Source organism: Sapajus apella, unplaced genomic scaffold (assembly GCF_009761245.1).
Source record: "Sapajus apella isolate SASKATOON/1434 unplaced genomic scaffold, GSC_monkey_1.0 scaffold42, whole genome shotgun sequence".
In the NCBI taxonomy this organism is placed as follows: domain Eukaryota; kingdom Metazoa; phylum Chordata; class Mammalia; order Primates; family Cebidae; genus Sapajus; species Sapajus apella.
The window spans coordinates 14905275-14925029 of NW_022436982.1; the positions used below are offsets into that span (position 1 = coordinate 14905275).

Sequence of the window (19755 nt, forward strand, 5' to 3'; positions counted from 1 at the left end):
AGAGAAATAACATTGACTGAACATTTGCTATATGCCAAACATTTCATAAACACAATCACTTATTTTTCACAATGATCCTGTGAAGCAGGTTACTATTAACTCCATTTTATAAATGAGAAAAAGGGTCTCATAGAGATTAAGAAATTTGCTTAAGGTCACATTCGTTTGGATGCCTGAACAATGACCTGGGGACAGAGTTGCTGTTCCCCCCAGTTCTCTACCCTACTGCCAATCAGTAACCCCCCAGTGCCAGGGTGGGGATTCAAACTGAAATACCTTTAATGCCAACAGTCCTCATCTTAACAAGTGTGCACCGCCTGCCATTATACAGTAGCTTGCCTCTCGAGAGAAAATCTGAACTGCTGCTTCACCATTTCTGAACTGCCAAACCCTTAATTCCTTTACGCTTTCAGAATTAATGTCTGCTGTGGTTATAACACCAAGGTGTCATCAGGAGAGAGGTTCCAGAGTCCATGTGTTCGGACTTTGTTCGCTCTCCCTTGTTGAGAAGCTTGGTCAGGTTGTGGGAGATGATCTTTTCTAGACTGCTGTGGTGTGACAGCAAATGCCACAGAAAGAAACACCTGAAAATGACAGAAAATATGCTCTACCACAGAACAAAATCCAAGAACTATGTTGCTATTGACCAGCTACTTGGATAGGCTCCACACGCTAAACTCCCTGGTATTATTTGAAGCTTAAAACAGGAAAGGAAAAGAACCCGTGTTTGTGTTTTCCCCTGAGGCGTATCTTTTCAACAGCCCAGTGCTCTCCCTGCCGCTTCAAAGGATCAATAAATGAGCTTAGTCATAATCAGCGGTAACTTGATATGATTATAAGGTCCAGTGCCTTTGATGTCCACGGAGCTGCCAGGTAGGGTGATGCTATAATATTCTTTTAAAAAAAAATCCCAGACAGGGTATTCTTGTTAACTGGATGCCTTATGATATTTGGAAGGGTGCCTGCACCATGGCAGTGTGTCAACATCTCAAGGTGGGGTGTCTAATCAATGGTGCACCTTTACATTATAAGTTCTAGAAGCTTCCTAGGAGGTGTGGAGGTAGGGTGGCTTAGGGAAAGGAAAGAGAAAGCATACAGCAACCCAACTGTCAGCCTTGTAAATTATTCTAAGGAACCATGGCAGTTTGGAAACAAGGTTTTCGGCCTTCCGTGATTCTCCATACTGATTGTGGCAGACAATGACAGTTGTTCACAAAACTGGTTTCCCTTTTTCCTGAGTACCCAGTGAGGGCACCTTCCCCAGTATCCTTTGTAGTTGTATGTGGCCATGTGACTAAAGAGTGTGAAAAGTGTTAATGTGTGCTCCTTCCAGGTGTGGCTCGTAAAAGCCTTCCCAACCATCCCCCATATTCTATTTTCCCCTCTCCTGGTTGATGGGATAGAGGTAACCCCTAGGGAGACGCTGGAAGGCATGTGTTCAAGATGACAGAGACACCAGCATCATGTGATCTTGAATGACAGATCCTCTCCAGATGACCAGGTGTACTTTTTGGGCTCCTAGGTAAGCAAAATAAGACTTCTATTTTATTTCAGCCATTATACATTTGGGGGTCTGCTTGACACCAGTGTCTAACCTATTATAACACACCACCCATCACTGACTCCTGAACTGTTTATTTCTGCATCCCTAGTCCTGCTAATTTTATCTCCTAAGTAAGTCCTTCAAACACTTCCTTTGCTTTTAGGAGAAAAACCTAAACTGTACCATAATCAATGAGAACAGGTAAGATCTAGGCCCTGCCTACCCCCACCGTCTTAGCCTCATATGCTACTTTCTTCTCTGCTCTCAATATTATAGCCACACCACCAGCCAGTTTCTACTTCTTTAAATGCAACATGCTCTTTCTACCTCAGGCCCTTTGCACATACTGTTCCCATTTACTGAAACACTGCTTCCTTCCCTGATCCTTTATCACTGACTCAGTTTTCTGACTTCTTCAGAGAACAAATGGAAAATCAGTATGGGAGTGATACAGTGAATCAGGTCAGTTTTCCAGAAAAAGCCCATCATACTCATTGCCTGATGCTTTTGAGGCTTCAGGGTTGGGAAGAATGTGTGAGGCTGTATTCTATAAACTAAAAGCACACGTGTGCAAGAAGCTGTTTAATAAAAAATTGCTAACAACTCAAACATGTAAGTCAGTCTAGGTAAATTAACATAATATTCTTAAAATAGGCTATTATATAGCCATTAAAATTATGCTTATGACACAGACAAATGTTTATTACTGAGAGAAAATAAAGCAGGATAAAAGGTGATGATTAAGGAAATATACTAAAATGTCAGCTATGGTTGAGTTTGCAGAGAAGGACTTTGAACAAGCTGTTTTCTTTCCTTTTTCGCCTCTTTTAAATTTTTTTGTGTTTTCTAAAACTTCTTTAATACTCTAATATTTTATAATAAGAAAACAACTGTATCTACATATTGCATTATATTATCATTATATATTCCATAACTTTTCTCCTTCCCAGACTGTGAGCTTCCTGAAAGTTGTACCTTATTTACCTGTGGCTCCTTAGATTAGGAGACATCTGATCTAACCTGGATGAAATACTCCATAAAAAACTGCCAAATGAACAACATGAATGAATCTGACATAAAACACTTCTTTAAGCAGGCCCTTATGGAGTCCCACTTCCCCGTCTATTAGCAGAGGCTGGGTTGCAAATTCTCAAGCTACAGTATCAGCTACTGGCAGTGTTACTGGTGCTGACAGAATTCTACCTAACCAATCAGGAGGACACTAAACTGCCTGACTAGGAATGGGCTAGAGATGACCAAGAGGAAGGAGAGAGCCATAAGAGCCACTTACAGCAGCAAAGTGAAAGTAGTCCTCTGCCATTTAGCATTATAGCTGTCAGTGTTTTAACTGGAGACTCAGCTCACAGATGATTTTCTTGTCCAGCAAATTCACTGTGTAAGTAAAAGCAGGCTCTTTCCCACCTACTTTGAGTAAGCGTCTTGTTTAACAAAAGGAATAATGACAAATATACAAAGATTTATTTTAGTTAATCAGCATTAATACAGATGGTTTTATGGGTAAAAACAAAAATAAAGACTGCAATGTCACAGCCAGGGAAAACTAGGTATAACCATCTAGGCTCTCACTATAAGGTGATCAAGTGAGCCTCTGGATGAAGTCCCGGAGAGAGGGCCCTAGGCAGCACAGAAGAGTGGCCAAAGCTCGTTTTAATGTCCTAGGTTCCCCAATGTAAATATTTCCTCAACTGGATTCTGGTGCTCTCAATCTCCTTTAAATGCACATTTCCTTGTTTTACTGTCCTATCCTCTCCTGTTCTGTTTTTTGTTTGGACAGCATCTTGCTCTGCTGCTCAGGCTGGTTTGTAGTAGCGAGATCTCAGCTCACTGCAACCTCCACCTCCTAGGTTCAAGTGACTCTTGTGCCTCAGCCTCCCGAGTAGCTGGGATGGCAGACACTTGCCACCATACCTAGCTAATTTTTGTATTTTTAGTAGAGACGAGGTTTCGCCATGTTGGCTGGGCTGGTCTGGAACTCCTGGTCTCAGGAAATCCACCCGCCTGACCCTCCCAAAGTGCTGGGATTACAGGGGTGAGTCCCCGTGCCAGCCCCTCCCCTTTTCTTTTACTCCTACCAGTTCCACCTCTTAAGAAGATACACAACGTGGTCCATTGTACCACAGGTGTTCATCACCAAAGCATGTGTCCATACTGATCAGGTGTGTGTGTGGGGTGATTGTTCTGCTGAAAGGGCCTTACTGGCACCATTAATCCCTGCACCAAGGGGTAGCTCATTCATGCCAATCCCTGTTAGGAGTTTTGTTTTACTCGCTATCTGGGAGTACAGGGGCTGAAGGGACTTGGTTCTAGATTTCACTGATGAGGCTGGAAGGGAAGCATCACAAAGGCCATGAGAAACTTTACAAAGGAGAAGCTAACGCGCATTTACAAAGATAGATGTATATTTCAGATATCCTATTTTTTTTTTTTTTTTGAGATAGGGTCTCACTCTGTCATCCAGGCTGGAGTGCTGTGGTATGCTCATGGCTCACTGCAGCCTTGATCTCCTGGGTTCAAATGATCCTCTCATCTCAGCATCCCTAGTAGCTGAGACTACAGGCATGCACCACCACACCTAGATAATTTTTGTATTTTTTGTAGAGACCAAAATTTTGCCTTGTTGCCCAGGCTGGTCTTGAACTCCAGGGCTGAAGTGATCTACTCATCTCAGCTTCCCAAAGTGCTGGGATTACAGATGTGAGCCATCAGGCCTGTCCATGTTTCAGATTTCCTGAAGCTATCAGAATATTTCAGAGAAAGTCAGACTTGGCTCTTATTTGGAAACAGGAAGACGTAGGTTAAGATATTCCTCTTACTTACTCTCAAATGTGTTTTCTGGTCTTATAAATAACAAATTGAGGTAAATCTTCAGATGATGAAGATCTAAGATGAAGAAACCATCAAAGCAGGGGGTACCACTGCCTGTCTACTCTGCAGACAGGGGATGATCAAGGAACCTGGGTCTGATTGGCCATGCGACAATGGGGTATATCTGATGAGGACAGCAATCAGAAGACTAGCTGCCCAAAGGCACAAGAACCATTGATTTCTTCATGCCTTTGTGTCAGTGAAACCCCTAGGGGGTACACATCACAAATGACTGGTACACAAGAAGGGAAAAATAGTAGCTGGGCCACGTTCTGCTCTGTGTTGGTGTTTTCTGTCTTTTAATTGAAGGTAAATATTTTTATACAGAGCATATTAGCACGCCCTATTGTCTGCTACTCCTCGCTTCCCTGTGGCTCCTGGACCCTGTTGGTCTCTGAGTGTGCCAGGCCTAGCTGAGGGCAATGCCTGTACCAGAACTCCATTGGCTATCTTCTCCAATGACTCCTGCCTACTTCTGATTCGAGCAAGTTCCAGGTTCCTGTTGGCCTTACCTCTTGCCGTCTTTCTCATGTCTATCCAGTCTTTACCTTCCCATCCCCACTGCCCTGAGTTCAGGCCTCCATGACCTCTCAACTACAGGGATAGGTTTTACCTGGTCTTTCTGTCCTAGTGTTTCCCTTCTTCAATCCATTCTCTGAACCGCTGGCAGCTTTCTCTTCTGGAAGCATGGCTCCTTAACATCACTTCCACCTACATTTCCGCACTCTGGGCTCCACCCAGACTAAAGCTCACACTGTTCTCTCTACAGCCTAGAGTGTTTTCTACTTCCATGAATTTCATCACTCTCCTTTGTTCACTTGGAACTCCTTGCCCCCATCTTTGCATGTTCACATTCTATCCGTATGGAAGGCAAAGATTAATGAAAAACATACACAGAAAAAGACCAATTTTACCTATCTGTCCCAGTCAGAATTAATCTTTTCTCCTCTAAATTTCTGTAGCACTTTCTACTTTTGGAGTGACTGAGGTTCATGTGTTGGCTTTCCTACTAGCGCTATATCCCTGAGAGCAGAATTTGTGTCTAATTTGTCTTTGTATCCCCAACCTAGCACAGGGCTCCATTAACGTGTGAATAAATACATGAATGAATTTCTCACCTGCAACCTGGCAGTTAATTGTCACATTCACTCCCTGCACTGTTTTGATGGTGCTTCCTATATCGACTGTGACTGCAGGCTTCTCCATGTTGATCATGGTCATTCGTGACGTTTTCACTAGTGGCTTTCCTGAAGATAAGAAAGAATATGAGATGTTACTTGGTGGTGACTGGGGAAATTGGGGCTTTCCCTTGGAATATGGGTTAACCACCAATGCATGGCAGGTCTACACAGACTTTTGGCACTGTGTTTTCTCCTGAAAAATTGTAAGTGCACAGTATAAAAGCATCTGCCCACCTATCTACCATAGCATTGTCAGTAAAAGAACACGGGATCAAGAGTTTGAAGATAGAGCATGTTATACAAACTGAGATGATTTATGCATTCTAATCATTAAATTAACAACCCTCAACATGACATTTTACATGGCTTTTCTTTTTAAATTAAAATTTTTACTTTAAGATTATTGTAGATTCACATGCAGTTATAAGAAGTAACATAGGGTGCTGGGTGCAGTGGCTCATGCCTGTAGCTGCAGAACTTTGGAGGTTGAGGTGGGCAGATCACTTGAGGCCAGGAGTTCGAGACTGGCCTGGCCAACACGGCAAAACCTCATCTCTATTAAAAATACAAAAATTAACTGGGCGTGGTGGCGTGCACCTGTAATCCCAGCTACTCAGGAGGCTGAGGCACAAGACTGCTTGAACCCGGGAGGTGGAAGTTGCAATGAGCCGAGATCGTACCACTGCACTCCAGCCTGGGTGACAGAGAGAGACACTGTCTCAAAAAAAAAATAATAATAATACAGAGAAATCTTGTTTACCTTACCCTGTTTTCCCAATGGTAATATCTTGTCCACTAGGGTACAATATCATGGCCCCATACTAACATTGATAAACTTAGGATACAGAGCATTTCCATCACTACAAGGACCTCTCAAGTAGCTCTCAAGCCCCCCTTAACCTTTGGGCAACCATTGATATGGTCTCCATTTCTAAAATTTCATCATTTTAAGAATGTTCTATGAATGGAATCACACAACACGAAACCTTTTGTGATCTTTTCTACTCACAATAATTCTCTGGAGATTCTTCCAGGTCTCACATGGTATCATGGTTACATGTATCAATAGTTTGTTCCTTTTATTACTGGGTAGTATTCCATGGTATGGATGGACCACATTTTTAGTTATTCTTTTGTTTAAGAATATCTGGGATGTTTCCAGATTTTGATTACTACAAATAAAGCTGTATCAATATTACAGTACAGGTTTCTGTGTGAACGTGTCTTCATTTCTCTGAGATGGCCAGGAGTGTAATTCCCAGGCCATAGGGTAGTTGCATGGTCAGTTTTTTGAGAAACTGCCTTATTCTAGAGTGCCTATACTATTTCACCTTCCCTCCAGCAATGTATCATTGATCCTATTTCTCTGCTTCCTTACCAACGTTTGATGTTGTCACTAGTTTTTATTTTAGTCATGCTGATAAGTGTGCAATGATATCTCCTTGTGATTTTAATTTGCATTTCCCTAATGACTAACAATGTTGAATATATTTTATGTGATTATTTACCATGTGTACACCCTCTTTGGTGAAATGTCTATTCATGTCATTTGAGCATTTTTGATTCAGATTATTTTTACTGAATTTTGAGGCTTCCTTATATTCAAGATACTAGTCTTTTGCCAAATATGCAGCTTGAAAATATTTTCCCTAAATATCTAGCTTTTCTTTTATCTTCTTAACAAGATCTTTTGCAGAGCAAAATTTTTAACTTTGATTTATTCATTTTTCTTTTTATGGATCATGCTTTTCAAATTTTTTCATTGACACATAATAATTGTACATATTTAGGAGGAACACTGTGATTTTTTGGATACATGTACACATTGTATAAAAATCAAATCAGACTATTTAGCATATCCATCACTTCTTACATTTATCATTTCTCTGTGGTCAGGACATTCAAAATCCCTTCTCCTAGCTATTTTGAAATATACAGTACATATAGTCACCCTGCTGTGCAAGAGAATACCAGAACTCATTCCTCCTATCTAACTATAACTTTGTGCCTCTTGACCAATCTCTCCCTATCTTCCTCTCCCCACTCCCTTCCCCAGTCTCTGGTAGTCACTATTCTACTCTCTACTTTTGTGAGATCAACTTTTTAGATTCTACATACAAGTCAGATAACACAGTATTTGTCTTTCTGTACCTGGCTTACTTCATTTAACATAATGATCTCCAGGTTCATCCATGTTGCTGCAAATAACAGGATTTTTTTTTTTTTTTTTTTTTTTTTTTTTTTTTTGAGACAGGGTTGGTCTTGCTTTGGCATCCAGGCTAGAGTACAGTGGTGTGATCTCGGCTCACTGCAGCCCCCGACTCCTGAGCTCAAGTTATCCTTCCATCTCAGCCTCCTGGGTAGCCGGAACTACATGTGTGTGCCATCACACCTGGCTAGAATTTTTTTTTTTTTTTTTTGGTAGATACAGGGTTTCCCCATGTTGTCCAGGCTAGTCTCAAACTCCCGGGCTCAAGTGATCCACCCACCTCAGCCTCTCAAAGTGCTGGGATTATAGTCGTGAATCACCATGCCCAGCCTCATTCGTTTTGTTTTTTATGGTGGAAAAGTATTCTACTGTACACATATCCACATTTTCTTCATCTGTTTATCTGTTGATGAACACTTAGGTTGATTCTATATCTTGGATATTGTGAACAGTACTGTGGTAAATATGGGAGTGCAGATGTACTTTTTCATCTGTACTGTTGTACTGTTTGAGGTACTGTTTTCATTTCCTTTGCATACATACCCAGTAGTAGGATTGCTGCATCATATGGTAGTTCTATTTTTAAATTTTTGAGGTATGATGTTTTCCATAATGGCTATACTAATTTACATTCCCATCAACAATGTATAAGAATTGCCTCTTCTCCACATCTGCACCAGCAATTTTTTTTTTTTTTTTTGTCTTTTTGACAGTATCCATTCTAACAGAGGTAAGGTGATATCTCATTCTAACAGAGGTAAGGTGATATCTCTAACAGAGGTAAGGTTCGCATTTCTCTGAAGATGAGTGATGTTGAGCATTTTTCATATATCTGATGTCCATTGGTATGACTTCTTTTGAGAAATGTCTATTCGGGTCTTTTGCCCTTATTAATTAACTAATTAATTTTAAGTTCAGGGGCACACATGCAGGTTTGTTACATAGGTAAGCTTGTGTCATGGTGGTTTGTTGTACAAATTATTTCATCAGCCAGATATTAAGCCTAGTACTCAGTAGTTATTTCTCCTGATCTTCTTCCTCCTCCTGCCCTCTGCCCTCCGTAAGGCCCCGTGTCTTTTGTTCCCCGCTGTGTGTCCAGGTGTTCTCATCATTTAGCTCCCAGTTATAGGTGAGAACATGCAGTGTTGGTTTTCTGTTCCTGCATCAGTTTGCTAAGGATAATGGCCTCCAGCTCCATCCATGTTCCTACAAAGAATTTGATCTTGTTCTTTTTTTTTTTTTAATCTTTTTTCCATTTTTAAATATTAAACTTTTTTGTTGTTGTCTGAGTTCCTTACATATTCTGAATATTAATCCCTTGCCAGATAAAGAATTTGCAAATATTTTCTCTCATGCTGTAGGTTGTCTTTTTATTCGGCTGATTGTTTCCTTTGCTATGTAGAAGCTTTTCAGTTTGATGTAACCCCCCAAAACTAGACAAGGACACAACAAAAAAAGTAAACTACAGGCTAATATCCCTGAAGAACATGTATATAAAAATCCTTAACAATACACTAGCAAACCAAATTCAACAGCACATTAAAAAGATTGTTCACCACGATAAAGTTTCATACTACAGACACAAGGATGGTTCAACATATGCAAATCAATAAATGTAATACATCACATGAACAGAATGAAGGACAAAAACTATATGCTGAACATCACTAATCTTCAAGGAAATCCAAACCAAAATCACAATGAGATTTCATCTCACCCCAATTAAAATGGCTACTATAAGAAAGATAGTAGATGTAGAAAAAGCATTTGACAAAATTCGACATCTGTTCATGATAAAAACTCGTAACAAATTAGGTTTAGAAGACCTCAGTACTATAAAGGCCATATATGACAAATCCACAGCTAATATCATACTGAACAGGAAATAGTTAAAAGTTTTTCCTCTAAGATCTGGAACCAGACAAGGACATCTATGTTCACCACTTTTATTGAATATAGTACTGCAAGTCCTAGCCAGGGCAATTAGTTAAGAGAATCATATAAAGGGCATCCGAATTGGAAAGGAAGAAGTTAAACGGTGCTTTGCAGATGACATGATCTCATATATAGAAAACCCTAAAACTTTACTAAAAAATCATTAGAACAAACAAATTCAGTAAAGTTACAGGATTCAAAATCAACAAATAAAAATTTCTAGTGTTTTTATTTACTAATAGTAAACTATCTGAAAATAATAAAGGAAAAATCCCATTTACAATAGCTACAAAAAAACCCTTAAGAATAAATTTAACCAAGGAGGTGAAATATGTTTACATTCAAAATTATAAAACATTGATGAAAGAAATGGAAAAGGACACAAATAAATGTAAAGATATCCTATGCTCATGGCTTGGAAGGATTAATATTGTTAAACCATCCATACTATACAAATCGATTTACAGATACAATGCAATCCCTGTCAAAATACCAAGGACATTCTTCACAAAAATAGAACAATCTTGAAATTTGTGTGCAAACATAAAAGACCCCAAAATAGCCAAAGAAACCTTAAGCAAAAAGTACAAAGCTGGAAGCATCACACTACCTAATTTAAAAATATACTATAAAGCTACAGTGACCAAAACAGCATGGTATTGGCATAAAAACAGACACACAAACCCATGGAACAGAATAGAGAACACAGAAATAAATCCACATACTTACAGCCAACTTATTTTCAACAAAAGTGCCAGGAACACAGAACAGAGAAAGGACAGTCTCCTCAATAAATGGTGCTGGGAAAATTGAAGCTAGACCCCTATTTCTTGCCACATAAAAATTAAAAATGGATTGAAGATTTACATATAAGATCCCAAATGATAAAACTACTGGAAAAAACATAGAGGAAACACTTCTTGACACTGGTCTGTGAAACAATTTTTTTTTGGATAAGATCCCCAAAGAACAGGCAACAAAAACAAAAATAGGATCATGCTTTTGATATCAAGTTTAAGAGCTATTTACCTAGATCTAGATCATAAAGATTTTTTCCTATTTTTTTCTAAAAGTTTTATAGTTTTACATTTGACATTTAAGTCTGTGATACATTTTAAGTTAATTTTTAGATAAGATGTGAGAGGTCACATTTAGATAAAAGGTCAAAGTTTATTTATTTTTTGACTATGGATGTCTAATTGCTCCCTCACAGCTTACTGAACAGGTTATCTTTCCTACATTGAATTGTTTTTGCACTTTTGTCAACAGCAGTTGGGCACAGTCGTATAGGTCTGTTTCTGAGTTCTCTATTCTGTTCCACTGGTATATGTGCCTATCCCTCTACCAATACCACACAATCTTACTTATTGTAGCTATACAATAAATTCTGAAATTAGGTAGTCTGATTCCTCCTGCTTTATTCTTCTTTTCTATTCTAGTTCCTTTGCTTTTTCATATACATTTTATAATAATCTTCTCTACATGTATAAAATCTTACTAAGATTTTGATAGGAATTAGATTAAACATGTGTATTAGGAAAGAAATGACATCTTGATTTTGTTGGGGTTTCCAATCCATGCACATTGTAGTCTATTTATCTTTAATTTAGATCTTCTTTAATTTCTTTCATCAGAGTTTTGTTGTTTCTGAGATACAAGTCCTGTTATATTTTGTTACATTAATTAACCTAATTACTTTGGTTTCCTTTTGATTGTCTATATAGACAACCATTTCATCTGCAAATAGGGACAAGTTTTATTTCTTTGTTTTCAATCTCTATGCCTTTTATTTCCTTTTCTTACATTACTGCGCTGGGTAGAATTTCTAGTGCTACATTGAATAAGGGTGGTGGAGGTGGTTTTTTTCATGATGTCTAGGTTTCAGTTGAAACCTGTATATTTTTCTAGTTCTGAGACTTTGGATCTTATTTAAACCTTCTGTTTTAGCTGCTTTCTATAAAACCACTCAGGCATGGGAGCAGAGAGATGCCACCTTGTTACTACCCAGTGCAGCTTAAGTCCAGGTTCTCCACTTGGCCTCTTTTGTTACCCAAGCTGGGGGGCTCCTCATTACTGGTGGGAGTTCTGGATCCTCACATGGTCCCCACTACACAGCTGTGGAGGTGGAGCCTCCTTACCTTGGGCAGGTGGTACAATTCCTCACTCTCCAGGAGGTCTCCTCTACGTGACCCAGTGGGGAGGGGAAGTTGGGCACTGCAGGGTGAAGGTAGAACTCCAGGCTCCCCACATTACACTCTTGTAGGCATAATAAATGAGGGCTGGAAATCTCTGATACCCACTCCGTGGGAATTGGGGAGGTACTTCATTTCGGGCTGGCTGGTGGGGAGTGCAGGCTCCCTGCTCAGCCTTTGCTGGTGTGAGTAGTAACAGACAGTGTTTTTGGTGACATTTAGCTAACGTAGAGTAGAATTTTCTAAAGGTTTTTCACCTTGCTATGTTTGCCCTTTCCTGGTCCTTTTGTTAGAGAGAGAAGGCTTCTAGTTGGTGCTTTTTTTTTTTTTTTTTTTTTAAATACCCATTGACGTTTCCCAGTAGCCAGCTTCTTCAGCTCCAAGTTTGTGATTTATGAGGCAAAATGAAAACCAAACAAATTTACAGTTTGATTTCCAAGGTCTTTGGTCAGTCTGCTTTCTTCCCTTTACTTTTCAGTCTTCTTATGTGTGTTTTGTATATAATGTACAGGGCCTTTAGTGGTACTTAGCAGGAAGAATAGGGAAAAGTAAAACTATGCCATCTTTCCAGAAGTGGAAGTTCTATGTCTATTGTGTTTTAACAGGCCTTTATCAGTTGGGAATAAAATACAGCACTTTATGCACATGACTACAAAATACAATGAAAAGACTCATTCATCGAACACCTTGGGGAAATAGGTCCACATGAGATCATATTCACATAACCAAAGCTTAACCTTTTGTAAGTCAAATGGATTTAATTTTGTTTTAACCATTTTATAGGCAGGATATTCTACAACGGCATTCACTCTTCTCTGCTTTCATTAAATGTGAAGAAAACCTTAATTCAGAAATGCCCTTTGGAGTCTTATACCCGCTTTTCATACTTTGTTTTCTCCCATATCTATTTTTCCTGTATTCCTCTTTGCACCGTCCCACAGCCTCATAATAGAGGCTGTCCTTCTTCCTTCTCTGCCACTTTATTTGCCTTCCAGGCACAGGTACTTAAGCTCATCAGAACTGTGTTCAAGGGCAGAACCTTGAATAATGTTCTGAGGAGCTCACCTTGGAGTGTGTACCTAGGCTCTGTTTTGACTGTTCAGGAGCCTTTTTCCTTGTATCACTTATATTTCATACATTTGAGATTATGTATCATCTGGTGAGTGATTTAGTACTGTAATGACTGTTGAGCATAGTAAATGCATGGCCACAATGGGAAGACGCAGTTGGGATGATACTGAATTAACACTGGCATACACAACCTCACCTCCCTACTCAGAGTTAACAGCTACCCCGCTCTGACTCCAAATCTACCTTACATTGCACCAGCATCTCTGTTGCTATGGTCTAATGCTACCATAATCTCAGGCTGGACTACTATACAACCTAACTGGTTTTGTGTTGCTTTCACTCTTCCCTCACTACAGTCTTATGACAGCCAGAGTGATCTTTCTAAAACATGAATCAAATCATACAACTTTTCTGCTTAAATTTTCCAGTCCCTTTTCACTACAATTAAAACAAAATTTCAAGTTCCTTTTCTTTTCTTTTTTGTTTTTGAGATGGAGTTTCACTTTTGTTGCCCAGGCTGGAGTGAAATTGCACAATCTCGGCTCACTGCAACCTCTTCCTCCTGGGTTCAAGCAATTCTTCTGCCTGTTGCCCGAGTAACTGGGATTACAGGCAGGCATCACCACACCTGGCTAATTTTGTATTTTTAGTAGAGATGGGGTTTCACCATGTTGGTCAGGCTGGTCTCGAACTCCTGACCTCAGGTGATCTACCCGCCTTGGCCTCCCGAAGTGCTGGGATTACAGGTGTGGGCCACCGTCCCCGGCCTCAAGCTCCTTTTCACGACCAGCCATCCCCTGCATATTAAGGTCCAGTGGTCTGTATCACCTGCCTCTCTGAGCCCACTCCCCATCAATCACTGTGCTCCAGCACACTGGCCTTCCTTTCCTCCAGCACAGCAGCACGTCAGCCCTGGCCGTTCCCTGTCCCTGACATCCTCCACCTACAGAATTCTGCATGGCTCTCTTCTTTAGGTCATTCAGGTCTCTGTGCGAATAACACCTCCTAGTGAGGCCTTTTCTAACCACTCCATATAAAGCATGCATTCCTGTGTGTGGCGGGGGCGGGGGTGGGGGTGAAGGGATGTATACTTTAGACGGGGTGCGACTTTACTTTTTTCATAAGCACTAGAAATAACAGAATTTATCTTATATATTTGTGTATCTCCCCCCAGCCTCTGCTACTTTGTTATGCAATTTTGATAAAATCAGGGCTCACATCTCTCTTCTTCTCCTCTTTATTCCTATCACCTAGGCCTGGCACCTAGTAGGTTCTCAGTAAATATCTGTTAAATGAAAATATGTGTTTACATGGTGTGCTATGTGCATTATCTGGATTTTTTGCATAACAACTCTGAGAAGCAGGCAGAAACAACAGTATTATCTTTTACATACACAAAGAACTTAGACTCAGAAAGGCCCCATGGTTTGTCCAGGGAAACAGAACTAGCAAGTTAAAGGGCTGAACTGGAGCCCAAATCTTTGACCTAAAGTCTGGCGTTTGTGATAGGCAGTCCCAAATCTTTGTCTGTGGACTGGCCGCCTCAGAGTCCCCATGGCGCTGGTTTAAAATATAATCTGTCCTGCTATAATACAAGAGTTGCTCTACTGTGTTATAAAAACAACTGTGCCAATGGGGAAAATGAGGTTCGGGACCAGAGAGCTTTCGATTCACAATTACCAAGTTATTTTTCCTACAGGAATTTTAATAATAAAAGTGGTTTTTTATAGCTGCAAGTGTATAGCTATAAAATTCAAATGTCACTGAATTAAATCCAGTGCTTAATTAATTGTATTAAGTTTTTGCTGGAAAGTAAAGGCCTTTTTTTCTTGTCAGGAGAAGTGCTGTTGTTAGCATAGGCTACTTCTTATACATTCTTAATACTTTTGTGATCCACTGTTAAGGCAAAGCACAAAGTTACCCTAGTATTTTTAATCAATATTTATAGCAAAAATTATGTTTCTTATTCAATTCTTACACCTATTAGAAAAATGTTAGCATATATTTTGAGCCCCACTTCAGATCTACTAAATCTGAATCTCAGATGAGGGGGTAGAAGCTGTAATGTCTATTTTTAACAAGTTTCTAGGTGATCCTGTTATGCAGTCAGGTTTGATATTCAGCACGTTGTACTCTCAGTTTTTCTTTAATTGGTTCCTCTTCTTCCCGGCGAGAGGTATCTTTGGAGACACCACTAGATCTCTATTAGAATTTTTCAAGCTGGAGCTCTTATTTTAGTGGCCAACTTAAGAAAAAACCATAAGCCTACTTTAGATCACCTGGCTGATCACTTACTGATTGATTACTGCTGTGTGACTGCCAAGTGATTGCCAGTACCTATGTGTGTGGACAAGATTACAATCACATTGATGTTAACCAGTACTGGTTTAACCACAGAAGTTAACTAAGGAGAAGAGAACAAAGATGCACAGAAGGAGTGAAATGATAAATTACACATTTGTGTTAAGATAACAAAAGCCACAGCATGCTGTACCAAAAGGGCTTTCAGAATAGGCAAAACAGAAAGAGGTGCTGAAAGCTAAATCATTATCACTGAGCCCTCCACGGCCCGGCCCCTCAGCAGTCAGTACTATGTATGCTTCGTGGACAGCCATTTAGCTTTAGCAAGTCAGCACTAGCTCACAGATTAGTATTAGTTGATAGAAAATGATAGGATTTACATTTTTTCATTTAACCTGTAAATTTATTTGTGTTATAGCTGAATGAGAGTCATACACAGAGAAGGAGATTATGCCACGTTTTATATCTACATAAATTTAAGAAAAAATAAGGAAACAGAAATAAAGGCAAGCTTTTCAATGTATCAGGCCCAATATGAGGAATGAAGCCCCTCCAAACTAGTCAGACACAGAAACAGAAGCATTAAGAGAATTATTTTTGCGGTTCCTTGAGACCTCACTGTACCCATAGCACAGCTTTTGGATTCCAGTTCCTACGAGAAGTAATGTAACGGGGAAATAGAGCCTCACTAGTAAACAAGGCCAGCTCTTGTACAAAAGGCAAGCCTGACATATGGCTAAAACTCGTACATCAGCATCTAAGGATATGAAGACCAATGAGGAAGGAGTGTGGCCTAGTGATGCCTTTAAAACAGAGATGGTTTCAGAAAACCAGGCACCATCTTGATCCTGAAGATGAGGACCTCTGGAGAGACAGGCAGGGACAGAGATGGGCAACCCCTGGAGCAAATGCTCAGAAACACATTCTTGCACATAGCCTGGACTCGGGCTCAGGTCTCTCTCCTATGTGATTCAGGGTAAAATCAATATTCAGTAGGAAAAAATCTGAACATATGTGCTTGAAAAATATCTTTGGCCTAATATAAAGGTGATTGAGAGAGAAGCCAGAGGAGATGGAAAGTTTGTTTTTTGAATGAAGCCAAGAGTAGAGAGCATTGTAAGTACTGTTTACTCAGGGCTGAATCCCAGGCCTCTGCCAATAGAAACTTTGTTTAAAATGTCATGCTGCCTTCCATCTTAGAAGCCATGGCAGAGAATGACTTGCTATTAGCCAAACCCTTTTCCTCTTTTTCCTGTGCACAGCTAGATAATTTTCCAGCCTTTCTGCAGTTAGGTATGAGCACGGAACTGAGTTCTAGCAGATGGAATACAAACAGACATGAAGTGTGCCACTTCTTGGCCCAAAGTACAAAAACTCTCTTGTGCAATTCTTCAGACTTTGAGCAAGAAATGAACTATCATATTTTAGCCATCATATATTTGTAAGTTTTTAAGAAAATAACAGTAAGTGCCATTTAATCCAGGCTTAATGAACATTTGTTGACACTTTGAATGGATGAATCCAGTGGGTCTTCCTTCCATTCCTCTAACACTGTAAGTCAAAATATGACTTGAAAATAATTTCCCCTAGTTTTAGCCATTAAAAATGAACTGTATTTCAAGGACTTAGATTCTCTGTTTGGCTAAGGCAGTTTAGGCTTGGAAGTGTGCATATACATTCATTCTCAGAAAGAAGAGAGGCTTGTTGAAGATAACTGGAAACAGGGCAACGACAGACAAGGGCTGCAGGCTGGGCAGATTTGGCAGGTTTGGAGATCACATGAGAGCTTCAGAAAGGGTCCACAAACAGCAGATAGGTTTGAGATCCTGAAGTCAAATCTAGTGATTGACAGAGTCTTCCTGGAGTACTGTGCAGATAGGGACTCTGAGTTACATTCATTAGGACTGAACAGCAAAAACACATGATGAGCTAGTGATGCCTGCAGTGGGTAGGGGCAGGAGAAGGGGCTGCTTACAGGTTAGATGTCCTGACGTCATCTCTGCATAACACAGCTAAGTGTCCTTACACAAGTTATTTAATCTCTGTGTCTCAGTTTTCTACTTCTACAGTAGCTGAGAAGACTAAGTAAGTGGATGCCTGCAAAGTTGTAACAACAATGCCTTAGCACAGAAGGAAGTTTCAATAAACGCTAGCTATCACCAGCCCTATCTCTGCTATAACACAATGAGAAAACACCATGAGGAGCAGTGCTGGGACCTTCTGATGAATAAAGAAAACACACAGAGAGGAAAAGGTTAAAGAAAAGAAAGGGGAAGACAGGTAAGAGGAGAAGGAACACATTTGTTAGAAAGAGCTAAACTGCTTCTATTTTGAACAACTCTGAAAATTCCAGTAAAATTAGAAGAAATAATTTAAATACAACAAATTCTTCCTAAACTGGTAACAGTTTCTGGACAGATACAGAGAGCTTAAAAGTCATACCATGGCTGGTCGTCTTGAAGATTCCAAAAAGTACCCATTTCCAGAAATGCTAGGAAACAACACATGCCAGATTGACTTGCTGGGTGACCCCCATTAGAGAGTTCAAGAAAACAGGTGTGGTATCCATGGAAGACCCAAATCTCAGTTCGAAAGACAGACAAAAAAGACAGTGATGTCTACTAATTAAAATATTTGAGTATACAGCAATATTTGAGTACAGTATAAGGTAATATTTTAGTTTAAAGCAATGAAATATTATAAATTTCACACATTTTTAATACTCTAAGCAAATTGTATTTCATCTAAATTGTATTTAATCAATGAATAATACCTTATAATGAGTGAGTAGATCAAAGAAATGTCTTAAGAAATGCTAGACTATGCTCATACTGCAATTGTCAAAGGTTTCTCACAAGGACCAATGGAATTAAATCTTCAAATTTTCTCTGAAATGAGAATTTCCAGTTGAAGAACTTAAGACTCATGAGTCAAATAAACTTTGAGGGACTAAAATCAGCATAAGCCTAGAAAAACCCTTATAAATACCAATGATATCTTAGCCACCTGATATTAGTGATGATGGATTCTGAATATTAGTGTCCGTTATTCCTTGCTGGCCAGAAGCTTTTCAGGATCTCACTCCCTGGCAATTCTCATAAAAGTTGCTTTGCTACAAACAATAGTTATATTAACATGCAAGATCTTTTGTTAGTCTAGTTTTCCTTCCCAATGCCTTTTGCATTTTATAGTGCAGGAGTTTTTAACTCCCTGCTGTCCTACTGTCTGTCTTGCAAGGCCTCCTTTACATCTGTTTCTGGCCTCCTGAGTCAGCATTTGACTACTAGTCAGCTCTATTTACCCTGCACTCTGTCTCTACCAGTCCCCTGAGAAGTTTTCCTCTCATTCATTATTTTTCCAAGACTCCATCACAAAAGCTTTACTTCTTCTTTGCCATCTAGTCTTCCATTCCTCAAAATACAACAGAGTCCATTTTCAATATCAGAATTTCAGGTAAAGGGAGTTTATAGTTGACAGTGATGGTAGAGAATGCTACCATTCATTATTATATATGCAAGACATTCATAGAACTCTTGGGTCTAAAAGAGACCTAAAAAAGCAGCTATTTAAATCCCTTTTGTTTTAATCAGGAAGGAGGTTCACAGTCCTAATCTGCTTCTAAATTTGGCAATTAGGCAAAAACTTTCTCTAGAATCTTACTTATTCTATTAATTGGCTTTTTAGTAATAGTAAAAAATAAATGCTCCCCTTCCATCCAAATTATTACATGGTTTTGCTGAAATAGTCTAATCAAGTAAATTGTGATTACCCTTTGATTAACAATGTGACTCTATCTGGAAAATGAGGTGTAATATATAGCAGATAATATAGAAAATGGCATATCCTCTTATGAACAGATACTTTACAAAAGAAGACATACATGAGGCCAACAAACACATGAAAAAATGCTCATCATCACTGGTCATCAGAGAAATGCAAATCAAAACTACATTGAGATACCATCTCACACCAGTTATAATGGCGATCATTAAAAAATCTGGAGACAACAGATGCTGGAGAGGATGTGGAGAAATAGGAACACTTTTACACTGTTGGTGGGAGTGTAAATTAGTTCAACCATTGTGGAAGACAGTGTGGCGATTCCTCAAGGACCTAGAAATAGAAATTCCATTTGACCCAGCAATCCCATTACTGGGTATATATCCAAAGGATTATAAATCGTTCTACTATAAGGACACATACACACGAATGTTCATTGCAGCACTGTTTACAATAGCAAAGACCTGGAACCAACCCAAATGCCCATCGATGATAGACTGGACAGGGAAAATGTGGCACATATACACCATGGAATATTATGCAGCCATCAAAAATGATGAGTTTGTGTCCTTTGTAGGGACATGGATGAACCTGGAAACCATCATTCTCAGCAAACTGACAGAAGAGCAGAAGATCAAATACCGCATGTTCTCACTC

At 39.5% G+C, this 19755-nt stretch overlaps 1 protein-coding gene across 1 annotated transcript in view; it reads right to left on the reverse strand.

The window, feature by feature from the left end:
- The window catches only part of ADAMTSL1 (ADAMTS like 1), a 423754-nt gene that overhangs the window by 81315 nt on the left and 322684 nt on the right, over window positions 1–19755 (reverse strand). The window contains 1 exon segment of the mRNA XM_032300230.1: window positions 5548–5676. Coding sequence (XP_032156121.1) covers window positions 5548–5676 — 129 coding nt within the window.